The 24,819-nt window shown below is 44.4% G+C and overlaps 1 protein-coding gene across 4 annotated transcripts in view; it reads left to right on the forward strand.

Annotated features, from left to right (window-relative positions):
• Window positions 1-24,819, forward strand: part of FANCA (FA complementation group A) — a 39,948-nt gene that overhangs the window by 11,788 nt on the left and 3,341 nt on the right. For 2 of the 4 annotated variants that reach the window (XM_090062662.1, XM_090062663.1), the window contains exons 11-39: window positions 489-601; window positions 763-839; window positions 1,481-1,622; window positions 2,232-2,365; window positions 3,330-3,440; window positions 3,864-3,959; window positions 4,061-4,117; window positions 4,900-4,988; window positions 5,454-5,514; window positions 5,603-5,652; window positions 6,104-6,180; window positions 8,459-8,566; window positions 10,989-11,131; window positions 11,588-11,658; window positions 13,457-13,556; window positions 14,634-14,833; window positions 15,592-15,688; window positions 16,256-16,432; window positions 17,528-17,601; window positions 17,900-18,028; window positions 18,852-18,942; window positions 19,963-20,129; window positions 20,978-21,083; window positions 21,283-21,342; window positions 21,759-21,863; window positions 22,290-22,402; window positions 22,682-22,823; window positions 23,505-23,567; window positions 24,372-24,477. In XM_090062662.1, coding sequence (XP_089918788.1) covers window positions 489-601; window positions 763-839; window positions 1,481-1,622; window positions 2,232-2,365; window positions 3,330-3,440; window positions 3,864-3,959; window positions 4,061-4,117; window positions 4,900-4,988; window positions 5,454-5,514; window positions 5,603-5,652; window positions 6,104-6,180; window positions 8,459-8,566; window positions 10,989-11,131; window positions 11,588-11,658; window positions 13,457-13,556; window positions 14,634-14,833; window positions 15,592-15,688; window positions 16,256-16,432; window positions 17,528-17,601; window positions 17,900-18,028; window positions 18,852-18,942; window positions 19,963-20,129; window positions 20,978-21,083; window positions 21,283-21,342; window positions 21,759-21,863; window positions 22,290-22,402; window positions 22,682-22,823; window positions 23,505-23,567; window positions 24,372-24,477 — 3,059 coding nt within the window. Of the gene's footprint in view, window positions 1-488; window positions 602-762; window positions 840-1,480; window positions 1,623-2,231; window positions 2,366-3,329; window positions 3,441-3,863; window positions 3,960-4,060; window positions 4,118-4,899; window positions 4,989-5,453; window positions 5,515-5,602; window positions 5,653-6,103; window positions 6,181-8,458; window positions 8,567-10,988; window positions 11,132-11,587; window positions 11,659-13,456; window positions 13,557-14,633; window positions 14,834-15,591; window positions 15,689-16,255; window positions 16,433-17,527; window positions 17,602-17,899; window positions 18,029-18,851; window positions 18,943-19,962; window positions 20,130-20,977; window positions 21,084-21,282; window positions 21,343-21,758; window positions 21,864-22,289; window positions 22,403-22,681; window positions 22,824-23,504; window positions 23,568-24,371; window positions 24,478-24,819 lie in introns of those variants that run through there. The other 2 variants (XR_016444160.1, XR_016444161.1) reach the window with 2 other exon arrangements.

Here is a 24,819-nt window from a genome sequence, read left to right on the forward strand (position 1 = left end):
TCTCAATGTGTGCCTTGCAGTTACCATCAGTTCCAGCCTCCTCTTGAACTTCCTGCTTCCAGCTCCTTTGTTAGAGATCACAGTTGTCGTGCCCCGTCTGTCTCTTGATCAGTTCTCCTGTGCTTCATTTAGCTGGTTCTTATTTAAAAACTGACTAAACCCCCTATATTAATTTGTCAATTTGGGAAGGAGGCAGAGGGGCAGAGTCATTCTTGAAGTACGTGTTCAAAACATCTTATCAGTGTTTACTTCAACTTTCACAACTTGACAGGTAAGAACAGCAGTAGTAGGAGATAGATATTTGGCTGGGATGTTATAACCCCAGCACTAGTTCCTGCCCAGGGCAGGGGGTTGGACCTGATGATCTGTTTAGGTTCCTTTTGACCCTAAGCACTGTGAAACTATGAGAATACAAAGGTGTCATCTATAAGCCACGCATGGTCAGTGGATCCCTGTGTAGTCCCTGAATGTTTCTTGTTTGTTCATAGGCTGAACATATTCAATGTGACAATGTACAGAAGTACCGTGTGTCCAGATGCTTTGCAGCAATTTTTCGTTCACACCTTGACTGAAGTTCTTACTTATAATCCTCTGTTGAAAGGTAGGAATCGAGAAAGGAAAGGTACAGAAATCCTCAAGTAGAATGAGGAAGGTTTCTAAATTGTTGGTTAAAATAGAGCTGCATGCCTAATTTGGAGAAGGTTTCATATACTTTTTATCTGCTGTGATTTGTAAAGTAACATTTTTTTAATCTGGATGCAGTGTCTGATGCCATTCATATGCAGAGAGAGTGGAGTTTTGCAAGAACCACCCCGCTACTCACTACCCTGTATCGCAAAGTACGTCTGTCTTCTAGGTTTTGCACAGAGAACATAGCTTATAAGTTTTTCATGTTACATTTCTGAAACTGCTCAGAACTTGATGTGTATAAAAACTACTCTTTAAGTTGTAGTTGGCAGTTCTTTTTTTTTCCTTGTCACAATTCCAACGGCCAGCACTAGACTGAGAAGGAAAGCGGTGGATTTCAGTCCCATGGTCTGAATCAGCTTCCAGTAGTTGTAGGCAATGGTGAGGTGGGAGGACAATGTAGTCATGAAATTCTGCTCATCCTGATGAAGACGTTTGCACAACAAAGTGAGAGTAAGGGAGGGACAAATACAGTGCGAGCATGCTGCAGTCCAAAATATAACAATAACAAGCCATGTATAAAGAGTAAAAAGTAGATAAGGCACTTGCATCATTGTGTTTGTGAAACAGCTTGATCTTACTCGCATTGGAGTCAGTGGCAGCATTGCTGTTTGGGGACTGACGAGCTGGGAAGCTTGCTTGGGGAACACACAAATGTAGCTTTGACTCAAAATCACAGAAGGCAGCTGCATCCTGAGTGAAGTCAGGAGTGTCCTGTCGGGACAAAGTGCAGAGGAGATTTCACTCTACCAGGATGGCAGAACTAAAATGAAACACCATTACTATCTTCCAGCTGTTCGTGGCCTTCAGTGCAGAGGAGCTGCTGTCTCATTTGCAACAGGTCCTGGAGACTCATGAGGTGAACTGGCAGCATGTACTTTCCTGTGTATCCATGCTGGTGATTTGCCAGGTGAAAGCAGCGCAGCTGGTTAAAGGTACTGGGTGCTGAGGAAAGTGATAGTGTATCTGTCCTGCTTGTCTTTTGCTGTTAGGGTGCCAAACATTCAGGACTGCCCTGACCAGCACAGTATTAGATTTGTAGTCAGATTCTAGATGGTTTCAGCCATTGTATAATTAATTGCTTGCTGCATTGTAAGAAAAAAAACACCAGGGCTGTGCTTCTCCATTCAGATTGTCCAAGTTTCATCCTGATGTACATGTCAAGCCTTTCAACTGCAGTTTCTCAAAATTTTAATTCTGGTAGCAGCGGTTATGCAATAATCGCCTTAGCTGCTAATCTGAGTAGCCTTTACTGGTACAGTTTGGTTCTTTCTTAATGTGTGCGCACCACAAGTGTGCCCCTTTCTTCTGTGATTCCTAGTGCTCACTGGTCTGGACTCTGCAGTTCTTTGGGGCCAGTGCAGTCTAAATGGTTTGTTGAAAAGCAAGGTGCCCATTATACAACAGATACAATGTTGTGGCCGAGTCCCAAAGCAGATAATCGGCTGCATTTATTTTTAAGAGAATTCCAATGCCAAGAGTCCATTTCAAATTTCAGCCACAGGTAATTTGTGTCTTTAGGTTACTGTTTGTATCAATTCTAGACCTACTGAGTCGTCTGCTCACAAAAGCCTTTGAGAATTATGATATGGAAAATATAATCACTGCGTTCCTGATAGTTCGTCAGGCTGCGCTGGAGGGTCCTGCTGTTTTCGTGCCTTATGCTGAATGGTTTAAGGTAAGAATAAGAAAAAAAAAAAGACTAGCTGAGAAGTCTGTAGTTTTTGTCAGTGGGGAGTGGGTCGGGAGAGAATTAGAAGGAATTAATTCATTTAAACATGCATAGGAAGAACCTTGATCCTTCTGGAGCAGAGGTGGGCAATAATAGTCCTGACTGTAGTGATATATTATTAGTATTGACAATTGCCTTTAGCTTTACAAAGGAATAACCCAAATATTTCTTCTTTTCAGTAATCGTGTCTTTTTTTTTTTTAGCTTTCCTTCCCTCCTCCCCTGACTTCTGCTTGGCTTCTCTGGTTATTGGTCAGAAATTTTGGTGTACAAGGCTTGTTAATAAGTACAGTAAGACTAGATATTTTCCAGTGTCTTGATAACTGAAAGCGTTGTCATGCAGGGTTGTAGGCTGGAGAAATTGCAGAGAAGTACAGGTAGCTGCGGTAATCACACGTGTTGAGGATCTGCTTTGACAGCTGTAGTAAAAGTCTATTGAATCTAGAGATGCAAATCTTTATGTATTTGTATACGCACAAGTGGGCTTGTCAGTCCTGAAATAGCCAGAACTTACTGAAAAATAAAATTTTATATTGTGTGACCTTGGTAGACAGGTGTATTGTTCCTATACTATTTAGGTTTATCAGGGCAAAGCTGTATTTACCATTGTGTAAAAACCTGTGAGTCTGCTGTTGACTCCTAAGTCACAAATCTCAGTTTACCACCTCAGTTTAACTGCCTGTAAGTGCTCCCTGAAGGGCTTTAAACTGAGCTTTGATATTTTATTGTGACAGGTTTTCTGGGAATTGAATAATTTTTTAAAAATAAATAAATAAATAATATTCTCAGGAAATCCTTCCATGGATGTGTGTTGCCTAGACAGAAAACAGATTTATATGGCAGCTGGGATCGCCAGACTGATTGTAGCCTCTTGACACTCAAAGGCAATATTGTCATTTTTCCTCTTTTAGGCTTCCTTTGGGAATTCAAGTGGTTACCATGGTAACAGCAAGAAGGCTTTGGTCTTCCTGTTTGAATTCCTGTCGGAGTTGGTGCCCTTTGAAGCGCCACAGTACCTGAAGGTGAGAAGCTGCTAATGAAGATCGTTTTCTGGGGGCTATGTTAGAAAGCTGCTCCAAGCTGCTTCACCTTATTAAGTCAGGCTTTCAGCATATAATTATAAAATTATATTTTATAATTGTCTTGCTTATCCCTCAAAAGCAGGACCAGCATCCTTCCCAAAAATAACTAACGAAGGATTCCCTTACTTGGTGTGATGAAAAAAATTAACTCTCAGGGGAGTAAATTAAAGCTCATCATGGTTTTGTGTATGGAAAGGTTTCCTTTGTAATATGACTAGCTTTTCTTTGAGTCCTCAAGCAGGCAATTGTGCCTGCTTATTTCTGGGAATTTGATCAGACAATCTATAGGAGGAACAAGAAGTTGGCATTCATAGCTTGTAAAACTAAAGAATCATAACCCTATCTTTGAACTTCACTCCTTAGGTCCACATAATGCATCCACCTTTTGTGCCAGCAAAATACCGTTCCTTTCTCTCGGAATATATCGCTCTGGCCAAAACCAGGCTGGCTGATCTCAAGGTTAGTAAAAGGTGTTCTTCTGCATCTGAAGAATGAGGTTTTTCTCTGAGTGCAGCCCACTTCACTTTTTGGTTTGTTTTTTTTTATGTAACCCTACACAGGTCTCCATAGAGGACATGGGGCTTTATGAAGATTTATCAACCAAAGAAATTGTGCAGGTACAGGATGATTATTCAGAATGTTTTCTAATTATACTCTTTGTTACTGTGATGATTTCCACCTCATCATTGGTCATGTGGAAAGGGCCACACTACATCACCTCAGTAAATAAATAAGTCTTTTCGGTTATGAATGGCATTGGTCTTCCGTAGCAATCAAGATGACTTGCTGATTTTAAGGGGTATTCTCTCTGGCAGGAGTTGTGTCCTCAGACTGCAATCCCAGGCTGCCATAAACATGATATGTTTTGAATAACACTACTAAACAGAAAGGGGAGGTTTGGCTTTGCCATTGTTACTTTTGAGTAACATTTTTATTCTGTGTTTTGATCAGCAGCTAACTTGATAGGACAGATCAATCGACTGGAAATAAATAAGAAGAGTGAATTTATTTAAAAGAGCATGAAATATAGTTGGTGTCTATAGTAAATATAGTATGATGCAGTGGCTGAGGGCATAGGCTATTCATCATGGGGGGGTGGGGGCACATCCTGATGAAGTTCCGAGTGAAAAGCTCTTCTGGTTTCTTTCAGCTCTGTGTTAGTTATGCTTACACACAAGGAGACTGCTATAGTTGGGTACAGGTTGAGCTTCATTTCCTTTCCCCTGCTTTTCTTACATTGTTACTCTCCATAGCAATCCCTGGCATCCTTTTGGTCTTTGTACTGTGAATACAGTGAAGGTAAAATAGTAAATTACTAGGCTTGAAAGAGCAGGCCAGACAGATTTACTGTCATCTTAACATCTGTATTATTTTTTCCCTTGTCACCTACGTGAGCCAGCCCCACTGCCAAGTGCTTCAGGATGTTGAAAAGGCCATTCAGATATTTGAAAATACAGGGAAGATCCCTACCAGCGTGATGGAAGCCAGGTATGGTGACTGCCCAAGAGTTCTGCAAACTATGCTATTTCAGGAGTATGTCAAAACAGAAATGAGGGAAAAAGCTTAGACTGAGAGCAAAGGGGTATTTATCTAGTGCTGCAATAGACACCTAAGCCCAGGCTGTTTGTGCAGGTTATGTGTAAGAGGATGGGAAAGCGACATCCACTCAAGAAATGACCCACAGCTTCAGGGTCTTTTCATTAGTACGAATGCTATTGATGTGAATTTGGATTCATTCTCCTGTGAGCAGCTGATAGGGGAAGGAAACTTGATGCTAACAATAGTTAACACCTATATTAAGTGGCTTTGTTTAGAAGCGCTGCCCTCTTATGGGTAATAGAATTTGTTCTGGGTTTTAAACACACCTCATGTACAGCCAAGCAGACATCACACTTGGTAGAACAACAGCAACTCTGTGTTTAGCTGCTGCTAACCTTTGCCATGTCTTTTTAGTATTTTCAGACGACCTTACTATATTTCCCGTTTTATTCCTGCTTTACTCCAGCCACGAGTGGTTAGTATTGGGGGCAGGGGGTATGCTTCCATTAGTAAATTTGTGAATAGCGAATGCTCTTCTAACCCAAATGTTTTCTCTGTTACAGCTCCCTGAAATTCCAGATTCATGCATGGCTCTTATAGACTCCTTAAAGAGGTACTGAAAACAAAGCGCATGATGCAAAGGGAATTTCTGATTTGCTAGGCTTTTTCTTAGAAGTGTTTGACTGAATCAGGTTATCTGAGGCCCGTGCTACTGCAAGACGCCTTGCTTACAGATTGGTACTTATTGGCAAACTCCAAGGACTGTTCATATGAGATGCCCTGATTCAGTCTCTAGGTCTAGTGTCTTGCATATAGTGTCTAACACTTAGTTGTAGCTGTCAGAACCTTATTAAAACATTGAAGTAGTCCTGTTACATAAACAGTGATAGATTCATAGATTCTAGGGTGGGAAGGGACCTCAGTGAGCCATCGAGTCCAAAAATGTTAATTTAGCATTGTACACCTGCCCATCAAGTACTGCAGTCACAGATATATATGGGAATACATATTAATTCTGTCTATCTGTTTTTGTCTGATTCATATATATTTTTCTCCTAATTCAGAGCCAATAAAATTCCCCCAAATGTGTACTCCAGATATAGTCAAGATTGTCAAGCTATGAAAAAGAAACTGGTACAAGGTGAGAATCCGTTTCCTTAAATGTGTGTGTTGGCAAAATGAGCCAAGATTAACTATCTGTTTTTATTGATGCCCTTTATGATCCTTGGGAAAATTCCGATGCAGATCAGTCCATTTCTTTGTGTGCGTAAACATAAGTGATTTTATGCTGTATTAATATATGAAACTGACAGCTCTGAGTCTTATCAGGAAGTTCGTGCTCTTACCTGGGCTGTGACTGATCCCAGAACTAGCTACTTTAACACTGGGTTGGATATTTCTTCTCTGTGGAGCAAACCTGTTATTCCCACTAGCCTGGAGTGTCAGAACCTGCGTCCTGGTCTGGTGCAGGACAGTGTGATTGTATATTAGCTGTGGTATGTCTTAGCACTGAGTTAAAGTGCCTAGAAAAGGGGCCAAGGGAGTAGGTGGAAAAGTAAGTCTGAAAATGTAACTGTTATGGTTGCCAACCCACATCCATTGAGTTTAGTTTGAGATCTGACCTTAGCAGCTAGGCTGACAGCATTGCACAATTTTAATAGACTTACTTCAGCAGCCTCTCTGAGCAAGGGGAGTTTGTCTGCTGACTTTCCCAAAATGGGGCCTATCTTCAAACAGTAACAGAAGCAGCAATACTGAGTTAGGTCCACTAAAGTCAAATATTCGTAGTTTATGTCAGTAACTGAGCTTAAGTTTAGTATACAGACTATACTAAGGAAACATCACACTTTTTTAAGGGGTCTCACAAAGTTGCTGTTGTTCTGTAGGTATGTTTTGACCCCTTCTACTTAACACAAGGACAGAAGTTCTGTCAGTCTTCTGATATTCAGCAGGGTCTGGCTGCTTAGTGTCCTGGAAACCAGGAAGTGCAAAAAAAGACCAGTGACAGTACTGCAGTTCACCATGACCCTGCTCGAATGTGAAGGCTTTCACAAAGGCAGGCAAAGTCTTTGGGTACAGGTGATATCTTTTATTAGGTCAGCTAAATTGTTCCAAAAAAGTTGTTCTTTGCAAGCTTTTGGACACGCACATCCTTCCTTGGGCCAAAAAAAGAAATTGAAAATGGTGAGAGGTATGAAAGATGGTCAAAAGTCTCTCAGGTATGAAAAAAAGCCAGTCTTTTAGAAAGCTGTTCTGAAAGAATGCAAATTTAGAAGGGTTGCAGAAAACAAAAGCAGGTTGTTTACCTGTAGGGGTCAGATGTCATCTGGGCAGGGGATGTGGCATAAAAGCCATGTTAAAAATTAGGCCTGGTTGTTGAAATTGGCTCTTTTTCTTCAGATTGTGGAGTTTCCATGTCAAATGGCAACATGTGGTATTTTCTATATTTCAGGGATCTAGGCAGTTACCTGTATTGGTCTAAGCACAAGGGGAGTCAAAGTCTTTGGGTAGAGGTGATATCTTTTATTCAACCAACTAAATAGTTGTAAAGAAAGTTGTTCTTTGGAAGCACAAGTACATTTGAGTTAACAGTGACCTCTAGCGGCTTCTTCTGATCTTCCTCACATTGTGGCAGAACTGACTCATTTAAGCCAATTCATCACTAGTGCTCTTACACTGGCATCAATGAAGTTATACCAAAGATATGTTTTGTCCATTATTCCTAAGCCTCCCCTAGGCTCTACTCTAGCACAGAAAGGCGATTAAAATATAATCATTTGAAACTGTTATAACAATTAGCAAATTTAGCCTAAGTCTTTATTTGGAAATCTCCATGTGTCCAAGGTTGGGTTTGTTTTGATTCTGATACAAAACCCTGCCTCCCAAACGCTCACCAACCATCTCTGCTTGCTTCTGGGCCTGCACTGCTGCATATTGGAAGCTGTTTCTCTCCAGTGACAAATGGGAACTTCGCTTTTAAACAAAGATCCAACCTATCCATCTGGACTTAATTATAGTTTTTGCTTTCTTGTTTCAGCAGGAGCTGTTGATTTTAGTCCGATTTCAGATTTTAGCATTTAACTTTGCATTTGTAGAATGTGTTTGCAGCCTAGCTGCGAGGGGGTGGAGAGCAAATCAGAGTAGGAAAGAAATTATGAAGTGAGATTCTTTCATTTCTTGGTTTCAGAGTTAAATTCTTTTCTAAGTCATAAGGTCATAAGTGATCAAATGGCATTTTAATTTTTGAGGATAAAATGACGCTATGAACAGTGACGGATCCACATTGTGTTGTGGATTTACCTACAAAAATGAATGTAATCTTTACATAAGGCATATGTGGAAGATTAGTAAATTATTGCTTAGGTTTCATGTTTTTAAATTGGTATAATATCTGTCACATTTCTCTCCTATTTATCTAGATGGATCAATAGAAATGGAGACTGACCATCTTAAAGAGCCATTTGAGCAGCTTAAGGCTGAACTAGCTGAACTGAGAACGCTGATCACAGACCAAAGCAAATACAGTGGTACGTGGGGAGAGAGCAGGTGGCAAATAAAATGTAAGAAATTTTCACAGGTGGCTGTTCATAATTCCGGAACAACAGAGCTATGTTTTGTGCCACTGTGGTTGAAGACCAATCTCTTTGATTCATGTAAGTCCTCCTGGTCATCTTTTTAGAGGTGAGGGCCATCTTTTTTATTAGAGCATTTCTCTGCTGAGAGGTTGAGGATTCCCCTCTTACTGTTGTTCAGCCATGCAGTTTGAGACCAGAGTACTGCCCCTCAGGCAGGATGTGAAATATGAGTTTTGGTGTAAGGGTTGCTTCTCTGGACTGCTGCTTGGGAACCATTGTTCCAAAATACTCTGTGGTCTCTCGGTTCATGAGCTGTGCATTAGGAAGATAGTGTACCAGCTTTGGCTTTCCTTTAACTGCAATCAAGACAGATACGTTGGCCAAGCTTAGCTGTGGTGAGATTTGTCATCCTGACAGATGAAACAAAATACATTTATTGTATCTTGAAAAACCCCAAGCAGTAAATTCCCCTGAAGAATGATGCCTAAACTAGAGTTTGCTGCTTGCTTACAAAACGGAACAAACAAACACCTGGTGTTTGGCATTTAACACCCTCAACTTATTTTGTCCCAAAGATGTCAACATGTAAGCAATGATGGCAGGAGCGTTTGTTTGGTTTGAAGAAGGGCAACGCATTTCTGTGGCCGGTGGTTAGTCTGTTAGGTACATTTTGAAGGTTTTAGTCTCCTATAAATGGGTGGGGAGCCTGCTTCGATGCCCTGGAAATCCAGCATGTGGGAGCAGACTCAATTAATCAAGTCTGCTGGAGCACGGAAACTGATGCACCCTGGCAGCCTTCTGCATTATGTGCATCAGTGTCCCTGCACTGAAAAAATGGTGACAGGGTGCTTTGAACTAAAAGACGTTCAATGAGCTTTAGTTCAGTGTGCCCCACTGCCATTTTTCAGTGCAGGGATGCTGGTACGTGTGGTGTGCGGGGACTTTTAATTAGCAGGGCTCGCAAATTAATGTGCCCGGTGTAGTGTCCCAGAGCATGTATAAAAATGTCCTTAGTGCTTTTCTTATCCTTGGTGTGTGAGAAGTTATAGAGCATATGCTGTGAGAGGCACTGCAGGGCAGTAAGTAACCCATGGAGCACTGTTCTGAGCACCAAGCAGCCCCTGTCCCACAAGCCAAAATCTGGGAAGTGCAGAAGTGCTGGAAGTTCCATTTTTTTTCACCCATTCTTTTGTTTTCGATTGTGCTGATGATGAGGGCAGAGCCTGGAGGCAATTGCTGAATCTAGAGAAAATGGTACCAGGGCAGAGACAGTCTCCTGGAGGTGTGGAGAGGCTGAGTGTTTGAGCAGCTCCGCACTGGGGTCATAAGCTTGACACATCTCTGGGCTCTTGCGCCTTGAGGACATGTGCTAGCTTGGCTTGCAGTGGGCCCTGTGGTTCGTGAGTACAGGTAAGGAAGGTGACTGGGTGTGATAAGCCCTTATGGATCAGGCTTCCATCCTATGTTCCTCCTCCTTCCTCCTGAATGTTTAATATCCTTATATTGCTTATGCCCTTTTGTGTTTAATCCCATGCTTCAGGGCGTCTGCTGGTTGCTTGTAGGGGCCAGGAGGAAATTATTTTCCCCCTTCATTGGATTACTTAGCTTTTGGAAGGGGGAAAAGGAGGGAGGAGTTGGGTTTCACCATCCTCTGAAGCATCAGATATTAGCTGCAGCTAGAGATGGAAGATAGGCTGAAGAGTGTTCTAACAGTATAGAAAACCTGTTAGGTTTCTGCCGACTGTCTGTTGGTCACATGCTCAGGCTTAAACAGATTATTGGGTTTAGGTCAGGAAAGAATTTATCTTGGGTCAGGCCACTGTTTTACCTTCTACTATCGCATGGGGCACTTTCTGCTTTGCACCATCAGGTCTATCTTAATTGCAGGGGCCTGGCATCGGTAGTACACTTATCCCTCCTGCTGTCCTCAGGCGGCAGCCTGTGGATTTAGTGTTTATACTAAAGATCCTAAGTTTATTACACAGTACTCCACAGCTGTGTGTGCTGGAGGGAGGGCTCCTCTGGGTGCTTTGGGACTTCAGTGTTGTCTGTGACTGGAGGGATCTGGTCTTAGCATCCTGAGGGCCCCCTTCAGTTCCATGCTGTTCCAGGCAATGTTCTTGGCATTTCCAAACCAAAGATAGTCTCAAAATGCAGAAGAAAAAAGAGTCTCTTCTGCTGCACTTTATGGTATTATGAGACAGTGGAGTGTGTATATATTAAAAGAAGCCAAGAGGAATTCCCTTCTTGCCTTTATACAAAAAAATCAACAGCTAAGGATTTTGGAAACCGCTGTATTGCCCTGAATTCCAGCTCCTCTCTCACCTTTGCACTTGCCTTTTTTTTTCTCTTCTTATCCTGCTTTCTCCTGCAGCTGTGCCAGCCCAGATTGCAGTCATCTCTGAGAGGCTGACTGCAGTCCTGGGACACAGTGAAGATGAGAACCAAGCTGCCTTCCTGAATTCTCGAGTCCAAGTTAACGTTTCTGACCCCAGAATTGAAGCTCCGTATCAGAATGTGAGTATGCTAGAGCTCGGAATGAGGAGGAGCGCAGTTAGCTTGGGGGCCAGTGGGGGCTGTGTGTGCACGTGTATACAACCCACACCAAAAGCTGACTTCTCTGAAGAATAAAAAATGTATTTCCCAGTTTGCACATCTTGTAGTGCTCTCTGGAGAACAGAAGTGTGCACTGAGCCTTCCAGTCTCTGGATGGCTGCAGAGCCCTAGGGGTATGCAGTATATCATGTATATGGATTCAGTGACACAGGCTTTCTTGATGGGGCATGTCTGGATAATTGGAGGGGATATAAAACTTTCCTGGGGTTATAATGCAGAGCTTTAACTTCAGTGTCTTGGAACCCATGACTATAGCACATGTCTGTTCCAATATGTGGGGAGAGTGTGCGTGTATCCATCTAAAAGTAGATCTAGGCCCTCCAGTCACAAAGACGCGAATGGTTTCTTTTGTTCCAGGTCATTGATCTCTTACTGACGTCCTTTTGCCAGAATCTAATAGCTGCTTCCTATTTTAACCCCCCTGACAGGTAAGAGGTGCACATGGGCAGGCTGCTCACAGGACTGACCTGCAGGGTGCTATAATACTGCACTATGCAGGGATCTGTAGAGAACCCTTGTTGCTGCCCAGTATGCCAGACTGACATTTTCAAGCCTTTACTCTGAGCCTTGCTGATGTAAAAACTACTGTATTTTGATATGATGGTGGAAATACTTTGCGCTTTTCTATAGCCTCAGTAATTTTGAAGTGAATCTTAGTTCAGCTTTCTACCAGATGACTTGTTGTTATAATACAATGCTGCCTGCTGGTAATAGTTGCAGTGTGTTGCTTCTAAAGATGGGATAGAAAGAGAGGTCTTGAGCAGAGTTTCATAGTTGGTCGGAAGGGACCTGAGCATCAAGTCCGACCCCCTGCCATGGCAGGAAAGAGTACTGGGGTCAAATGACCCCAGCAAGGTGATTGTCAAGCCTTGTCTTAAAGACCCAGGGTAGGAGCCAGCACCACTTCGCTTGGAAGTTGGTTACAGATCCTAGCTGCCCTGACAGTGAAGTAGCGCCTCCTGATTATCTAATCTGAATTTACCCTCTGCCAGCTTGTGACCATTATTTCTAATCACTCCTGGTAGTGCTCGGGGGAACAGGGACTCCCCCAATGCCTGCTGGTCCCTCCTGACTAGTTTGTAACAGGCCACTAGATCCCCCTTCCTCCTTCTCTTATGGAGTTCTTGGTAGCTTTTTGTTAGCTCAAACTAATCGAAGCACAAAGAGGGTATTTTTCTTTGCATATGAAGCACTAGAATGTCTTCTGGGTTATGTTGGGGGCTGTGGGTCCAGTCATCTTGGGCATTAGCCCTATGGCCATCTCCAGTACCAAGAGGACAAGGCATGAAACTTCCTACTGAGGACATGATCAAAAGCAGTGTGAAATGTTTTGTTTTTCTCCCTTTGAGCTTGAATTTGTGTGTGAGTCACTTTGTTCGAGCAGTTACATGCTTGTCTGAGCTGACAAATAGAGTCTGAGTATGACTAAACAGTCCTTTACCTGAAGTTCCTTTTGGAAAGAACTGTTTGCTTTTTACTCTTTCTATTGTCAACAATAATTGTGTAAATGTTACAGTCAAAATATTTCCTTCTCTGGCAACTCCTGAGACAGCCACAAGCTGCCTACAGTCCTGTTACAAAAACCGGGCATGTTTTTGTGAGTGCTGCTGGGATGAACAGCTTTCTCAGCACGGTTGAGTACACCCCAAGAGAAAGCTCACTCTTGTGCTTTGACAACCAACGTGGGAAGCCTGTCCTTTTTATATATCACACTGTGCTAAATGATGTGAAGTAATAGTGAACCTAGCCTGGATTACCCTACTGTAAGGTAGCCATGAAAACCAGTAGTACTCAGGGAAATTCTTTCCCCAAATTTATCTCCCCAAGAGCTGTCCCGCTACCAGCCCAGAAGGGCTATGTATATGTTAGGGGGATAGATGAGACTGTACAGCATGTTTTAAGAAATCCTGCTCCAGCTGTTAAGGTAACAGGCACCTTTGTCTCAGTTTCTCTGCCCTTGTCTCTCTCTTTGCTGTTGCCTGTGTTTCCATGTCTGGAGCAATCTCCTTTCTCTCCTTCTAGCAGCCTCCTCTCCTCAGAACTTTCTTCTTCAACTACAGTGTAAATCACTTGAAGCCCAGATGTGGCAATCTCCGATGGCTGTTCAGTCCCTGTGCAAGAACCATGACTTTTTCATATGTTTTATTGGGTCAACTGTAGTTGGGAGAGTTGTTAGATAAGCTTCTGGGCACAAAAGCATGACTGTATGCTTTGTATTCTCTCTAGGCAGGGGCACTGTCCATCCCTGTTTGTGAAGATGATTTGTGGACATGGGCATCTCCTGCCTGCCTTGCTGACCAGGCTTTGTCAGCTTATTTATTATCAGGTTAGTGAAGACCCTCATGCTTAAGGCTGTCTTGGCCTCTGCATGCGAAGCATGTGGTGCATGCCCATCTGAGCCGCACTGCAGAGAGTGTTCTGCAGCCTGTTACTTTCCAAAGAAATCTTGCATTGGACAAGTGTCCAAACTCAATCTCTGGAAGTACTAACAGTAGGATTTTCCTGGAGTGTTAACTTAGCCCCTGGCACATTCTGTACTGCATGGTTAAAGTCTGTTAAGCAGTGAAGATACCAAGAACACATGGCTGGATTAATCCTTAGACTTCCAGATTCTGTGGCTTTTAATTCTGTGCCTGCATTCCTTCATTAACATAGACTTTGCATGTGATGTTTGGAGTGATGCACTGACAGTTAGTTAAGAGGAACATTTAGACATTACAGGAGCTGGGTAAATGTTGCATCAGTCTGAAGATGGTCTGTGCCCTCAAACTTTCATTCTGAATGGGTACAAGCAGTATTACACACCAAATCACATTCCCCAGCTTGCAATTTTGGGGCTACATTGTGTGTTCTGCCTCACGAGAGATGCAGACACAGAGAGCATAGCTCAGGAGAGGGTGGGGAGTTGCTTTTTGTATCATCTTTGTATCCCCTGAATTGTCCACTGGTGCAGCCTCTTATGCCTAGTAATCAGTTCTGCCTGTCCTAACCCTCTCCCATGCTGGGAGTTAACACACAGCTGCCTTATGCTGTTTCTGTTCTTGCTGAATTCCCTCAGGTCATTTCAGAGTCACTGTGTTGGAGGGGTATAAGATGTGTGTACTCAGCCAGCTTCTAGGAGATATAGCTCTGGGTTTCAAATATCTTGTATGGCCACTAGTTTTTAGGGTATCCTTGGTTTTGTGCCCTTCACTCTGTTCTGAAAGGGTTAAGTTGTGAGGCTGGTAAATGATTCCAACTACAGCAGAATCTGGAAGACCAGAAGTCTCTGAACTTGTGCGAGAGTGGAACTGATGTTTAGTTGCACTGAGCTACTGTTGCAGGATTCTTACATTGCTACTATTCATGTCCTTCAAAAACAGTGAAATGCATCCCTTCAGCTGCTGTTTCTGTTTATCTGCAGGGTCCTTCCCTAAACGAGGCTCACATCTTGGGACTGGCTTCCTTTGTGGTTCACTTATGTGAATGCAAGTCCTTCGTTCCTGAAGTGGATGTGGGATCCCTGGCTCCTCAGCCTGGCTCTGGAAGGGGTCTTCTTGTTACTGAGTTCTGTGACCGTTTACTGGCCTGCAGGACAGGGGAGTCCTTAGCCTTCTGCTTGAGGTGAGGGCCTTTGGCCATCAAATGTTTGGTTTCCCTATTTAGAGTGCCAGGTTGGATTTCCCACAAGCAGAAATATGGGCCAGTTCATTCTGTCATACAGGAAGGCCCTAGGTATAGCTCTTACACCAGAGTCCACAGTAGGATTTGGCCTAAGGATCCTTTTGCTTGAAAATAGAAATTACTTTGCCCACTTGTAGGCTGTGTCAGCAACTTGCTGAGACCCCAGGGCAGTCTTTCATTGCCTTGATTTAAAGCTCACTGAAGTCACCCTCATCTTTTAGGGAGAGGTGGGCAGATGGAAACCCCAACTATGCCTGGATATCTCTGGTCAAGTGGAAGCATGGTGTAGCTGTGATCTCCACAGGCCACACCCCTTACTAAAAGGGAAGAGGCCTCTGGAGTTCACTTGGACTCGCACAATACAGAGCCTTCAAGCTTGTACCCAGAGACACAGAGAGCACAGGCTTTATGGTTTTGTCCTTGCCTTTTCCCCAACTTCCTGTGCCAGCTTCTAAAATAATGGATGTAGTTACCTTGACAGCTTTTTCCTTTAAAATCTATTGTTAAAGCTTGCACAGGGATTGCACTGTTGGACTAGGGGGGCACTGGGTACTGCTAAAAGTGTTCAGGATCATCATTGGTGGCATCCTTGGATCTGTCTTGAACCTGGAACTTCTTGGATTGAAAGCGACAGTGGTTAAAAGAAGGAAAGACATAGCAAATTGGCTAAGCCAAGTAACTGCTGTCTTTTTCCTCAGGTTTTGTACTGCAGCAGTTTCTTATTATCTCTGCAAGTTTTCTTCCCTTCCTCATGGCGACTTATGCAGCTTCCTTCCTCCTGGCCTTTTAAAGAAGGTAAAAGGTGCATCAAGTCCTGCTTTGCCTAACTTGTTAAAAATGCAGTACCAGGGCAACTTTTTGAGTGCTCAGGCTTAACAGCACTAACTGCAGTATTTACTCTGACTGCATGTTGGGATCTGAGTCTCTTTTCTGTTAGCTCATGCCTCGTGGAGTGAACAATTTTGGAGCAACTCTGCATTGCTACGGCTTAACGATGCACTGAAAGACTCTGATGTCTAAAATTGTACCCTGCACACACTCCGTGATTTGGGACCTTGGAAAAAACCCTCTGGGTGTTGGCAATTTGACATATTTTCAGATTTTTGTGTGAACACTGTGGGTGGGTGGAATGAGAAACAGCTAAGTCTGCTGAGTTCCCCCGGGCTGCAGGTGTGGGGTTTAATTTGCTGTAGTACAAAGGAACTGACCCATGAATTCTCTGTTTCAGAGCTTGGATTTTTAGTGAACATTACAGTTTTTGCTTCCATTTGGGAAGCCTGTTTGTGCAAATTACTGAACTTGTCATCACTGTTCACTGATGAAAGCAGTTTTTGCCCCTGGTGAAAGGTGTCCCTATTTTAGTTGCAGTATGTTGTGCCCCGGTTGAACTTGGAGGCTCGAGGAACTGGGCGTGAGGAGGAGGAAGTTGAACTGTCCTGGAGGTTCTTGTCTTGTCCCTCTGTGAGCTACACGAAAGCCAGTCTCTGTCTGTGGAAGCAAACGCACTTCCAGGAACTCCTGAAGGAGAAAGTATTTCAGGTGAAAGTCACGCTTCGAGCTACATTTCATTCAGATCGTAATGCTTGTGCTTCAGAACTGCACTATGGGCTTTCCAGAATAGCTACAGGGTGATTAGTGTGTTGTGGTAATAGCTGCTACCTGAACAGGCTGTAGGTAGGAGATGGGGAGATGAATGCAGTCCAAGTGCTGGATGTTATGTGTAGACTTCAGAGATGGGGATAAGGTGCTGGTAGGAGGCATTTGGTTGTACAGAGAAGTTTAAAACAACAAATAGATCAAGATCTGATGTGTTACTGTCAGCTTGTACTGTGGGGGTGCTCTAATTATGACAATATAATAGACTAATTTCTGTCTGCCCACCTGTTTCATTTTTTGTAGGGATTGATCTGTAACAAGAACCAAATCTTTGAAAACACTTGCTTTTTCTGGTGCTCTTCTTATAGTCACGAAGCCTCCTACAGCACCCTGCAAGTGGATTAATGAGTCCTATATTGATACAAAGCACATTCATAAATGTTACAGACACTCATCTTACATTAACTTGAGGATGTGTCTTATGTGACGGTTGTTTCTCTGTCTGGTTTTTCATTAAGAAATCTGTCTTGTGTAGAGGAGTCCTGGCATATAGTGTTACAAAGGTTTTACAGATTTATTTCATATACACTACCTGTAAAATTGGGCAGGCCTGTAAAGTACATATGGAGTGAAATATGTGACTGCTTTATTGCTAGCTCTTAGTATTATTCTAGTTTTCTCTTTATGTTATCATTTGTGTAGAGTGCCATATGCTCCATGCTGGTGTCTAGATCTTAAATATGCATGTTAGATAGATAGATGTGGTGCTTTGTAGACTTGCCTTTGGTGTGTCACTTGACTTGTGTTTCTTACCAGGAGGATATTATGGGGACAAAAATAGTTCTTATTCCTGAGCAGAGATTCAGAACTACCTGTAGCCTCCTGCTCTGTTGTAAACACAGTGCACTGGGATTGTATGGGAATGGTGGGAGTGAGCTGGATGTCGCAGAGGGCTCAGCTGCACTGGGCAGTCAGGCTGTAGAAACCTGGTGGCTTTGTTCTGCCCTAAAGGTGTGCTGATCCTCTGCTCTACCTCAGTTATCTTTCAGAGAGTGGCTGTTGTTTGAGCTTGAGATCCAGTCTGAAACAGATATCCTTTCTGCTTCTGAAAGGTAAGGGCAGTGTTACAATGGAGGTAGTTCACAATCTTTACCTTCTTAGTTTCAGAAGGTCCATGAGGACTAGGACAATGTAAAAGCATGCTGTCTGTCCCTCTCCTTCCTTCCTTCCTTCCTTTGGTACAACCAGTGTTCATAGTTTCATGTTGATTTCTTATATGTGCCAGTCTGTTTGACAGTGTATTTCTGCTGTTCTATATGACGTTAGGGGCATTGTGTTCTTTTTAAAACAATGGAGAGAAAGCATGACGACTTGAAGAGGAAACCAATCTTTTGTTGTTTCGTATTACAGGCAGGATTTCCATTACTGGGCTTTATACGAGTGGTATCTCCCCGCATCCTCTGCTTCTGGAGGCTGTGATGGGGACCTGGAAGAGGCATGTGGCATTCTAATTAATGCATTTCTAGACTTCTTCCAAAGGTATTTATCTCCTGTGATTTTCACAAGGACAGAAGCAACAGTTTCACTGGGGGTCTGAAAAACATAGTGGTCGGGGCAGTGTTTCCCTCTGAACCTGCAGCACTGTTAGAACTTCGTGTGTGAGGGTTTGTTCATGTAGAGAGACACTCCAGACTTCCTGAGGGGTCTCTGTGACCCAGCGTTAAGCGCTGTCTGTCACTTGCTCCTTTGTAATGGGCATGTTGTACATGTGTGTCAGCAAAAGTTGTCTGACTTATTTCATAATGGTATAGTCATCTGCATACAGCATTTGATTCCCTCAGAAAATAGTTTCCTAGGGCAATCACTGGCTGCTTGTTTGTACATTGCAAAAGGAATAGAATGTGTGTTTGCCTGCAGCACTCTGTTAGCCTGCATTTCCAGCATAATTGATATAGATTTAAAAATCTAATTTTATAAAAACCTCTGAGAGTCCGATTTCGCAATTAACACTTATAGAGTGGATTGCCTGAACATCTTTTAGCTGAACATTTTGAACAGCCTGGTTTGAATGAAGGGTTTATTATATCTTAAAGTTCTAAATAGGGGTGTTTGTGGAAATCTCTGTAACCACCAGTATAATTCTCTACTGTGACTGTGGCTGATGTAAATCTCCAAGCCTGCTGTGGAAAACTTTTCTGGTTTGAATACCAGATAACACCTGCCACCCCCCTCCTTCCCCTTGTCTCCCCCCCATTGAACTCCACTCTGTACTCCATATAGGTCCTGCTTGTATATATGTCTTCAGGCTGCTTCTGAACCTGGCAGGTCCTGGGTAGTCATCAGGAGTATCTCTTAATTTCAGGTCAGAGTTGGACAGCTGTGGCCCATTGAAGAAGTCGGAGTTTTCCACTCACAGTAGCACAGTCAATCCTGATATTCTCAGCAAATTACAGGTGATTTCAGATCACAATGCAAATCCCCATTTCAGATCCATAAACCTGGCATGACAAACCTCTAATAGTTCTGTATTGGTAAAATAGGGCTTGGATATCGTGCTGTATGTAGTGAAAACCTAAAGATGGATTGGAATGAAAACCCACTCAAATGTAGTGTGTTAATTTACATGCCCTTAAGGTGCCAAAGCAATCTAGGCTGCCCTGTGGCCCAGGTTCTGCCTACATGAATCCCAGCCTCATGAGGAGAGTTTGTGTTGCATGCAAAATCCAGTGATGTGCATGGATTTGTCTTGTCTTACAAAGATGGACGTTGGTAGCCCCTTCCACTCCCCATGTTTTTGTTAGTACATATACATGCTGGTTTCTGAAGCTGGGAGTTTCCCAAGGTAGGAACAGTCTCCAGCTTACAAAGACACAATAAATTCTACCAGACATTTTAGCTCACAGGCCCTTCTTCCAAATTGGTTCTAATTAGCAATCAAGCTGTTCTGTCTCTACCTGCAGCCAGCTGGCACTTAAAGGTGCAAATCCGTTCTACTCCAGAAAACAAAACAATTCATTTTCACCCTCATAATTCTTACTAGCTGCCTCACTCAGCAGTGCAAACAAAAAGGAGTGCATATCAGCCTCCTTGAAGTCTCCCCTTTGGAAAGTGAAGTGTAATCTATGTGTGTAGTAGGCATATAATTACTGCAGGGTGTGAGTGATCACTAAAACCAGATGCTTCTGAAGCCAGGTTGTCAAACTACAGTGCAGATTTTGCAAGCCCTGTAGTACTTTGTAGAATTGCAATATAAAGAAATAAAAAGAAGCTCAAAAGAGTAACTGGGAACAGGTGCAAGGTTCAGGAAATTAGCTGACTTGCTGCAGGGGTTATTGATGGAAGAGTTGAGATTTCCTGGCAGGTGTGCAACAGCTGAAGTCTAAAATCACCTTAGTTGCTGGTACCCAGAGTCCCAGAGGATTTGAAATGCAGACAGGAGGAAAGTTCTGACTGGATTGCTTTCTTCCTTCCAGGAAATGGTACTTGAGCTGGGGGACAGAAAGGTTTTGTCTGCAGGCCGCTTGCATGGCAGGGAACACTTCCTGTTTAGGGTGTTCCAGGCCAGATTAGCAAGTATAGGAAACGGCTCGGCTGTGGGTCAGCAGTTACGGAGACAGCAGGAGCTGCTACTGCAAAAAAGGTAAATACCGACTGGAGCCCAGAGCCTCTAAAATGCAGGCCAGTGTCAGAAACCCAGTTTGGCTGTGCACAGGTGCAGCGCGCTATTGGTACCTCTGATCTCCCTTGGTGGGGAGAGAGTGATGATGGGGGAAGGAGCATAACATCACACTGCGCTGGAAACTACTGTACCTAACCTTGTGTGGGAGGCCCAGGTTCATTCCCTACCCCAGGTATTTAGCTCTTGCTAAACACCGCCCTACCCTGGTGGACGATGCTGCTTAATTTGCAGTAAGATGCCACCCTCAAGACAGACTGTTTTCTCTGGTTCTTACCTGAAGGGGCACCACTTCTCCACTCAGCTGGAGCTCCTCAGTGGTCCTGTGTAGCAGATTAGAAAAATGGTGCCATTTGCAATACACTCACACAAACAGCTGGTGCACCTCAGGGGTGCCTGGTAGCTATTTGCTGCGGCTCAACCCCCCTGGTTACTTCATAGACCTTCATCTTATTAGGGAGGGGCAAGGAATTGAACCCTGCAATATCCTGCAGTAGGTAGAGTTCCAAGGACCTCCCTCTCCTCCATGACCCTGTTTCCAGCTGCCAGCACCCTGTCTCCCTGCCCGTGTTTACATGCTGCAATGAGGGGCATTTAACCTTTCCCAGGACACTATTTAGGGGGTCTTCTTCTGGGCAAGCAGAAAAGTCCCTGGTGAATAACCCTTAAGTGTCTCATCAGCAAATATTTAAGAGTCCAGACAAGGATTCTCAACTCTGTGAAAACCAAAGCTGTATGCACCATGACCTGAGCATTGCTGCGTTTTTCTATCCTCCTCTGGACTGAGGATTAATTTTTAAGCTTTGCTTTAGGATTCTTCTGGGTCTCCCTCCACCCGTCCTTATTACAACATGCCAAAGAGGAAAGAGAGTGACCTTGGATTGTGAAGATTTCTTTCATTTTGTCAACTCAGAGCTGGTACGTGCAACATCCCACACAACAGTAGCATTGTTGGTAATTGCGTGTGGAGAGAAAACCCTTAAAAATGTAGGAGTAGAAGGTTGGGGGGGGATTGCATACCTGTATGCCCGAGGAGGAATGCAGTTGGAAAAGAAAAGATGCTGTACTTCCAGTGACCCACCACTGAGTGAACTTTGTCTGCTTTTCTTTTTGTTAGAGGAACGTCTGCTCCAGAGGGTGTGTGCTCTCCTATGACATTACTGCTCATTTCTTCAGGGTACGTGCTAGTTCCTCCCTTGTATTCCATTTTCCATAGTATACAGAGACTAAAATTGTTTCCTTGTAAACGTGACCCATGCAATAAGAGTGTGTAATTAGGAGTGAAATATGCTTTCTGTAGTGGTTTGGGAAACCAAGGCAAGAACTTGACCTCAACACAGTCCAAAAACTCGTGTGTATGTGGAAAAGCACTAAAAGGAACAAACATTGCGTTGGATCAGTGGACTATACTGTATGACTTCCAGTCCAAACAGCCTAATAATCTAGTTGGACCTTTATGGGGGAAGTTGGATCGTGTGTGCGGTTTCTCTTCCTGAACAATGCCATTCCCTACAGCTGCTTTTTATGAGTGGGTGTGAAATGCATCAGAGGGGTATGTTGCTATTCAGGCATGTTGCACTTGTCCTCCTTCAGGGGCTGCTGAGTGCCAGTTTGGATTGTGAGGAGTCGGTACAGGGGATTAACGATGTGCTGGCCACATGTCGAACCAAGTGTCCCCTTCTCCTTTGCTCTGCGGGGGTAAGCAATCTCTCTTAGACTTTCTTTCCGGGTCATTGTTAAGCATGAATGGAGGCTGATCCTTCTGTAAAAAGGGCTCCCAGAGTATTGGTACCTGGGGCTTGGTCAGTTGCCTAAAACACCCAAACCAGAAGCACAAAGTCTTAACCCCAGCTTCAGAGCAAGGGGCGCCTTGGGAACAACTGATCTTGAACCCACTTGCATGGCATATGGCAGCAAGGAGCCTGCTACAGCCTGAGAAGACAGGTCCCTTTTCAGAATCATTTTAATTGAAAGAGGCAGGAACATGTGGCTAATGCCTTCCTTGTTAACAAATATGAGATGGTGGTGATCCTCGCACACTCCCCAGCAGAGCTGCCCTTGTCTCACTTTGCTGCCCCCTATTTCTACCACTGCTAACCTTGCTTGTTTTTGGGTTCCTTGCAGCGGTGGTGGCCAAGGCTGGAGCCAGTGCTTTGCTGCCAGTGGACCAGGCTGTCTGGGGCTTGCCTTCCACAAGAAATGCAGCGGCTGAAGAAGTGCCAGTGTTCTGCAACCAAGTGAGTGTGAGGCTGCAGCAGGGAGGAAAACAGCTTCTCAGCCTAGAAATCTTATGATTAAAACATGCCTGCACCTGAGCTCTGGGCAAATGGGTTTGGCATTGCCATGATCCCTTGGTCAGATGGTCTAGAGAACTGCCAAAGGCTCTCTTGGGCACTGAACCATTATCTCCTCCCTCCCCCCATCAGGCCTTTGACCTGAGGTCCTGACTTCCCCCTCCCACATGCACCCATGGGTGCCTTTCTCCTGAACTGCTGCACTCTGTTGTCATTTCTTAGCTTCCTCTCCTCAGAAGCAGCATTCTCCCTTCCGGATGCCCCTTGGATTTCAGCTGCATTTCTGCATTTCACTATTCAGCAGCAAGTGGCCCATGAAGGAAGAAGCAAGGTCCTGAGAAGGCTGGGCTCCAGCGCAGAGCAGGCAAGGCTGGACATCGGGAGCCCTTTGCCCTTTTCTTCCCCTAGAAACACCACTGGTAGAGAGCACCACCAGTGAACTCTAGATGTTGGCTCCCAGCTGCAGCAGGGAGCTGTAGGCTGAGGTGTACATGCAGGCCTGGAATGGTGGAATCCTGGGAGGGCTTTGACTAGGGCAGGGGTTTGGGAGACTCTTGGAAAGAAGCAGATCTCTGGGTTTTTCCAAAGCACTCTCCCTTCTCTAGTTCCTTATGCTAGCTCTTTGTAAGATGACTAGCACAGCCCAGTTTGGTGAGCTCTCCAATTCATTTGGGTATCTGTGGATCTGGGCCAGGTCTCAGTGTTGGTCCCTTCTGACTGCTGACCTCTGGGGAGGCTGGTTTCTACAGTTACTGATTATGTGATTTAGGGTGGAAGGTTGCCTTGAGAAGACATAGCCTGTGTTGCTTGGTGCTTCTAGTCACTGCTTCCCAGGCTCTCCTTCACCAGTGGTGGGGAAACTGTTGCCTCTTGCGGCACTGTCATGTGGTTCTTTTTTATGCTAGGCCGTTGAACAGCATGGCACTGCATGCAAAAGAGCGGTAAATCTCCAGGATGTACTGGCTTGGGGAAGGCTTATTTTATGGATGGCATGTACAGGTGTCAAGTCAATGTGTAAATAACGAGCAGCTTTTCTCACTTGCAGCTCCTGGTGTCTCTGCTCTTCTTCTCACTCCTGGACGTGATCTCAACAAGATTAGCACCACAGGTAAATCCACCCTGGGCCCACACTTAAAAGCAGGTTCCACCAGTGCACTCAAGTACGCTGGCTTGTCTTGCCAGAGGCCAGGGGAAGGGAACATCCCAGGCTGAGCAGGACTGGCTAGTGCAGCTGTCTTCCTCTGCTCCTCTCCCACCATGACAGCTTTTCTTTGGTGTCTCTGGTGACTCCCTCCTTCCAAACCCTCCTGTGCAGTCAGTCTGATGCCTCATTCAGTGCAGTGCAGAGCATCTTTTATATTTACTGCAGGAGATGGGCCTGGTGCTTTATGGGGGGGGCCCTAACGACCACCCAGCGCAGACTGCAGTGACTAGGAAGCATTGTGGGTGGATTAGTGTCAAACAGAGCTTAGGGCTTTTTAAAGGAAGGTGTTTGTCTAATGCCGCTGTCCCAAGCAAAGAAGACCCCAAGGTATGGACCAAAAGGATGAGGGTTGAATGATGTTTGAATGTTCACTGATGCCCAAATCCCCTGCAAGCTCAGTGCTGGTGTCTGCCCCCTGTACAGCTGGAGAAATGTCTTAGAGAAGCAGAGGGAATAGCTGAGCTTGTGCGTGGAGCACAGCTTGGGTGTGCTCTGGAGGGGCAGCAGTGCCCCTGGGGAGACCCGGAGACTCCTGTGCTAGCACTGATGCATTGGATCCCTGTTAGGAAGCCTTGGCCTGAAGGGGGTTAAGGAGAAGGCTCCATCAGCCTGCTGAGCATGTTAGAGCTACCCTATCTCGATGTGCCCCTTTGGTTTGATGTGTACCAGCTCACAGGTAAGGCACTTCTGTCCTTCTCATGTACCCAGGAAGGGGTGGATGCTCATGAGACTTTGGAATGGTGCCTGGAGATCCTGCGCCACCTGCAAGAGCGGGGCATGTCCTGGCTGGTTCTCTTCCACTCTGTAGACAAAGGTGAGCAGAATCCTCTCTCCCCCACCCCTGTGAATGCCAAGCAAAAGGATTCTCCCCTCAAGCTGGTGGAGGTATTGTCTCAAGGGGACCCTGGGCCCCATGTTCACAGATCAGAGAGACATTAAGTGCAGTTTAAACAGAGATCATGGATTCTTGTCCCATTACCTGGCAACTCCGGTTGTTCCTATAGGTTTAATGTTTGCTTCTCTCTCCCAGCACGGCTTCCTCCCCTCTTCCCCTTAACTCGCTCTCTCCTTCACTTGTCTTTTATTGTAATTTATTGCTCCTTATACTCTGCTTTCCTTCCATACCATCTGAAGAAGTGGGCTGCAGCTCACAAAA

The sequence above is a fragment of the Crocodylus siamensis genome, chromosome 9, assembly GCF_052110815.1.
Source record: "Crocodylus siamensis isolate JL-2025a chromosome 9, ASM5211081v1, whole genome shotgun sequence".
In the NCBI taxonomy this organism is placed as follows: domain Eukaryota; kingdom Metazoa; phylum Chordata; order Crocodylia; family Crocodylidae; genus Crocodylus; species Crocodylus siamensis.